Below are 5655 nucleotides of genomic sequence, written 5' to 3'. Positions count from 1 at the left end.
TAAAAGAAATAATGTGAATTTTCTCATCATTGCTAATATTCCTTATTTGTTTTGATATTGGGTCTAGAATTGATGAAGCTTAATGTAGAGTAGCCAATTAGTGTATTGGACATTCCTAAATCATGACTGTTGTAATATATATCTAGAATCACTCCAAACAATAAGATGGGTAGTATATAAGTTTAATAAACATACCTCCAGCAATCATTTTCAAATAATATTAAAATAATAATTTTCAAATAATATTAAAATAATATTAAAAATTTGGATAATTTACTGAGAACTTGATTTATAATCTGTGATGGAGGGAAGGAGAAACACAAAATGAATTATCAGAAAGCCTATTTTTCAAATTCAAAGGTATATTTCACATTCAAATACCTGTTATGAAAATAATCAGAAATATGTTTCTTTGGTGCTACTTTTGGTGCTCCAATTTCTTCTGCTGTCAAAAACACAGCTAGCAAATCTGAATGGTTCTGTCTGTAGTTTCATACTCAGAGAAAGAAGCAAAATCTGAAGCTAGTAACAAATAGTGTTTATAGTCTCTGTTGTTCTAAAATGCATAAATTCAGAAAAGCAGAACCATGTTACTCATGTTTTTAATATTTAGTGCATTAAACAAACCGAAATGTCTCCTCTTTTTGTGTTTTATTCTAGTTTTGCTTTTCTTTGAAACCAGAACAGAGATAATTTAAACCATCTTAAATTGTAAACTATTTATAGAATGCCAATTTGCCTTCAATTGCCAGCCTTTCAATGAGTTGTAGCTCAAAAGGGCCATCGTGTACTCCAGACTTGCGAAAGGCTCCTGCATAACGGTTGTCTTCCCAGTAGTGATGCCAATTCCCATTGCTGTCTGCACCAAAGCCAAAGACAGAAACCTACCATATATAGGAGCAAGTGAAAAAACAGTAAATCTCTGCAAAAAACCTAAACGTTACACATCTACTGAAGAGATCAGACACCTAATCCCTGTTATATGTTTTGAATTACATTTCTTGCAGTGTTATTGTCATTGCCACGCTGGACGGAATAGATGTGCTTTGAAATAGAAAACATCAAAAATGCTGTATTAGGTTGCCTGTCTCACTATAGTCTATTGCAGGGGTGTCAAACTATGGCATCATATGGAGGCCGTGTCGGCCCTAGCTCCAGCAATGTGAAAAAAGTCATGACACGTCATGAAATACAGCAAGTTTGACACCCGTGGTCTATTACATTACATAAATGCCAAAGTTGCATAATTTATATCCCTCCTCAAATGTCAATTTTACTCTTTGTTTTCAAAAGTTATATATGGGTTTTGCAAAGTGGAAAGTGAAACAGCAAGTAGTTAAAGTATAACTCGTGCTGAATAGTAGGTTGAATTTATTTTTTGTCATCGTTTTTCATTTTGGTGATTAAAGTATAAAGTGTCCTATCAATTGGCCACATACAACCTGCCATTTAGTAGCTTCCCAACAAGATTTATATTACTAAATAAATAAAGAGAAATTGTTTTAGGAACAGAGCTAAAAGTGGTTAGTGAAGCAATAGGAATTTGAGAGCCGTTTAGCTCAGAACCCCTTTACAGCAGCCAGCCCTAAACTCTCTGGCTCTGCAACCAGTGGTGAAAGTGGCGGGGAGGGGGAAGGGAATGGTTCTGCACAAGCAGGAGGAATGCTTGCAAAGCTCCCTTGGAACTTCGTGCACTCACCTGGTGGCCCGCTGCTTGCATGGTCCAGTTCCCAATGAGCTGTGGTCCAATACTGGGCAGCAACCCAGGGGTTGGGGGCACCTGATTTACAGAGTTAAGAGGGGTGGTTCTTTCTATAGCACTTACCTGTGTGCAAGTATGGATGGCAAAAATCAGTGTAACCAACCCAGTGGAAGGATATTTTCCATGATGCCTTGTCCATTTGTCTTGGATATATTTCAGGAAAACAGGGTGAATTATTAGAATCTAAGAAGATAATTTTGTAAAACAAGAGTCACCCAGATTGATCATAGATCCCTCCTCAAATTGATCCATTTATTTATAAGAATAACTCCAGAGCAAGAAAGGTCTTTTTTCATTTTCCCTAGGCCTTAAAGTAGAATGGATGATCCCCTCTCCCTGGACACATTGGCCCCTGACAGTATGTGCAGTTATTCCATGGTTTCAGGGCCAAGGTACCAAAATACCACACCTGTAGCCTGGAATGAGAACAGTTCATATTCCTAAGAGATTCCTAGTTGGACCCTTCCTAGTACAAATTTGCTTTGACTGTTAATGTGTACGGTGGCCTCCATAACTTTTTTTCTTCTGCCTCCCATATTTTATTATTTAGCAAGGAATATTATCAGCTTGAAATATTATGCATTTAATGTATAATAATAAAGTTGGAAGGGACCTTGGAGGTCATCGAGTCCAACCCCCTGCTCAGGCAGGAACCCTACACCATTTCAGACAAATGGCTGTCCAGTCTCTTCTTAAAAACTTCCAGTGTTGGAGCATTCACCGTTTCTGGAGGCAGGTTGTTCTACTGGTTAATTGTTCTAACTGTCAGGAAGTTTCTCCTTAGTTCTAAGTTGCTTCTCTCCTTGATCAGTTTCCATCCATTGCTTCTCATCCTGCCTTCAGGCGCCTTGGAGAATAGCTTGACTCCTTCTTTGTGGCAGCCCCTGAGATATTGGAACACTGCTATCATGTCCCTCCTTGTCCTTCTCTTCGTTAAACTAGACATACCCAATTCCAGCAACTGTTCCTTATATGTTTTAGCCTCCAGTCCCCTCATCATCTTTGTTGCTCTTCTCTGTACTCTTTCTAGAGTCTCAGCATCTTTTTTCTATTGTGGTGACCAAAACTGAATGCAGTATTCCAAGTGTGGCCTTACCAAGGCATTGTAAAGTGGTATTAATACTTCACGTGATCTTGATTCTATCCCTCTGTTAATGCAGCCCAGCACTGTGTTGGCTTTTTTGGCAGCTGCAGCACACTGCTGGCTCATATTTAAGTGATTGTCTACTAGGACTCCGAGATCCCTCTCACAGTTACTACTATTGAAAAAGGTACCCCCCTATACTATACCTGTACATTTCGTTTTTCTTGCCTGAATGTAGAACCTTACTTTTTTCACCATTGAATTTCATTTTGTTAGATAGCGCCCAGTGTTCAAGTCTGTCCAGGTCCTCCTGTTTCTTAAGCCTGTCTTCTGGAGTGTTGGCTATTCCTGCCAGCTTGGTGTCATCCGCAAATTTGATGAGTTCCCCATCTATCCCCTCATCCGAATAATTGATGAAGATGTTGAAGAGCACTGGGCCTAGAACAGAGCCCTGGGGCACCCCACTACACACTTCCCTCCATGTAGATGCAGTTCCATTGAGGACCACACGCTGAGTACGGCCGGTCACCCAGCATCCCCATCTGGTGGTGATGCTGTCTAACCCACATTTTTCTATATTATTGAGTAGTAGGTTGTGATCTACTTTATCAAATGCCTTACTGAAATCCAAGTAAATTATACCCACAGCATTCCTCTGATCCACTAATTTTGTCACTTGGTCAAAGAATGCAATAAGATTTGTCTGACATGATCTGTTTTTGACAAACCCATGTTGGCTTTTAGTAATGACTTTGTTTGCCTCTAGATGTTCGCTGATTCATTGTTTGAGTATCTTTTCCAGAATCTTCCCAGGTATAGAGGTCAAGCTGATAGATCTGTAATTTCCTGGATCCATTTTTTTCCCTTTTTTGAAGATGGGAACTACATCAGCTCTTTTCCAGTCCTGTGATAGTTCCCCAGTGCTCCAAGATCTTTGAAAAATATAGTTCGGTGGTTCTGAGATCACATCTGCCAGTTCCTTGAGAATCTTGGAGTGTAATCCATCTGGTCCTGGTGATTTGAACTCGTCTAGGCGAGTATAAGATAAATATAAAACAATACATACACTTTATTTATGAAGTTGGGACTCCAAAGCTGATAATTTTTAATCCACAAAAAATAAAAAGAGTTGTAATAGTTAATAAATGCATTATTACTTTTTTTTCATTTACACTTTACCTTGCTTTTATCGGCTTTAATAAATCGTTTAACTCTTTTGTATGTTCTGTGAAAAGAATGGAAGAATCTTTACCATTCAACATTATTTGATTTTCTTTTAATCAACATTGTAGAAAGAGAACTATATTAGTCTATGGTAGCCCAAATAAGGAGACTTCTGATTTTAACCATAATTTTATTTTTGTTCCTCTGGTTGGTAGACTGAAATCCATTTATGAAAAATCAGTTTCACTGGAAATTTCTTTAATAAATGATAATGACAAGTAGATACCTGATATAGTGAGAAATATGTTTGCCATCCAAGAATGGAATCATGCTTGATATCCTAATAGCACTAGGAATGTTTGATAGCATGACATTACTACGTAATTGCCCAGCCTTTTATATTGCATCTACTTAGGGAGGATACTTACTGCTGGATATCTCCTGTTGAAAGGGCACTGGCCAGCCATTTGAGATCCAGGGGTTTGAAAGGGACTAGTACAAGATGTACATTAGAGTGGAGATTCACAGCACTCTCTGGATACATGAAATGGTGTGTGGTTCGTGTACCAACATCTTCCTCAAAACCTGTAACCTGTGCAGTGTTCATTCTTGGAGAATATTAAAAAAAAAAAAAGCCCTAATGAGAATCTTCTTATTCAAGATATCTAGGTCACACACATGGGAAAAATCATTACTTAAATTTACTAAATACAAAACCTGGATCTAAGATAAAGTTATGGATATCACCTACATGATATTCAATGTGCTTTATTAACTTGAGACTATTTATCTATTTCCTCATGTGGTTATTACTTTTTAAGAGAAATTTAAATAGGATAATACAGTATATGTTGTGTGCTAGAAGATTAGCTGCATGCAGCATGCCTTTTGTGCTCTCAAGAGAATTTAGGATTTGGGGTGGATTTTAAGGGGCAAATTTTAAACCTTGGATAATGTTAAGGCATTCATTTCATGGCTTAAAAAAATTCAGACTTGCCCCATGGTGCCTACTTTAGGTCCCTATTTTGGGAATGTGACATGCTGGGCAAAGTACATGAAGCCATCTATATAACAAAATGTATACTACCTACCCTTAGAAATGGGGATTTTCTAACCCCCAACTGGATGTAGACTGAGATCTCTAAACCTGGCCCACAAAGACCCTTTTTCTTCCTAAGACAATAGAGTCTTACAATAACCAGTTATAATATCTGATCATAGGAGCAACATATTAGATTCCTGATTACAAACTTAGGATCATTTATCAGGATAAAAATGTTTTTAAAATGGTAATGGTCATTCTTTCATTGTCAATTTGCTGATGGCCACATGCTGTCAATAGAGGAAATCATATCTTTTCTATATATACATTTTAAAAGATTTTTACTTTTCATTATTAAATTTATATGCTGCCATCTCACCTAGAGGCGACTCTAGGAGGCATACAAGCAAGTAAAAAAGCAACAAGATAAACATTAAAATATTAGAATAATAAATATTAATATTAAAATTGGCAAAATTAACAAAGATGCCAAAGAAGGGAGCAAGATTACTATTGCTATAATCTTTATTTCTAATTTGGAGGATTAGGCTGTGCAATGCTTGAGGTTTAATTCAGATTCAAAGTGCTTCAGAAAGTGAATGC

General features: G+C 37.3%; 1 protein-coding gene across 1 annotated transcript; it reads right to left on the bottom strand.

Annotated features, from left to right (window-relative positions):
• Positions 1–641: 641 nt before the first annotated feature.
• LOC120297037 (CMP-N-acetylneuraminate-beta-galactosamide-alpha-2,3-sialyltransferase 2-like) lies at positions 642–4574 on the bottom strand. The gene is made up of 3 exons (XM_039319218.1): positions 4439–4574; positions 1826–1945; positions 642–884 (listed from the first exon to the last, which is right to left on the bottom strand). The coding sequence occupies exons 1-3, from the start codon at positions 4475–4477 to the stop codon at positions 717–719; spliced, it is 327 nt and encodes a 108-aa protein (XP_039175152.1). The 5' UTR covers positions 4478–4574; the 3' UTR covers positions 642–716.
• Positions 4575–5655: the final 1081 nt, after the last annotated feature.

Source organism: Crotalus tigris, unplaced genomic scaffold (genome assembly GCF_016545835.1).
Source record: "Crotalus tigris isolate CLP2741 ecotype Arizona unplaced genomic scaffold, ASM1654583v1 scf7180000022411.5474196:2289641, whole genome shotgun sequence".
Classification (NCBI taxonomy): Eukaryota; Metazoa; Chordata; class Lepidosauria; order Squamata; family Viperidae; genus Crotalus; species Crotalus tigris.
This window is presented reverse-complemented; position numbering and strand designations above follow the sequence as displayed.

Bases quoted from the DNA above. Each gene is read 5' to 3' on its own strand.
- LOC120297037 (XM_039319218.1), bottom strand. From the start codon at position 4,477: ATGGCTGGCCAGTGCCCTTTCAACAGGAGATATCCAGCA. The intron at 1,946-4,438 runs GTAAGTATCCTC...TTATCTTCTTAG, and splicing joins TCAACAGGAGATATCCAGCA to ATTCTAATAATTCACCCTGT. The intron at 885-1,825 runs GTAAGTGCTATA...TATATATGGTAG, and splicing joins CCATCCATACTTGCACACAG to GTTTCTGTCTTTGGCTTTGG.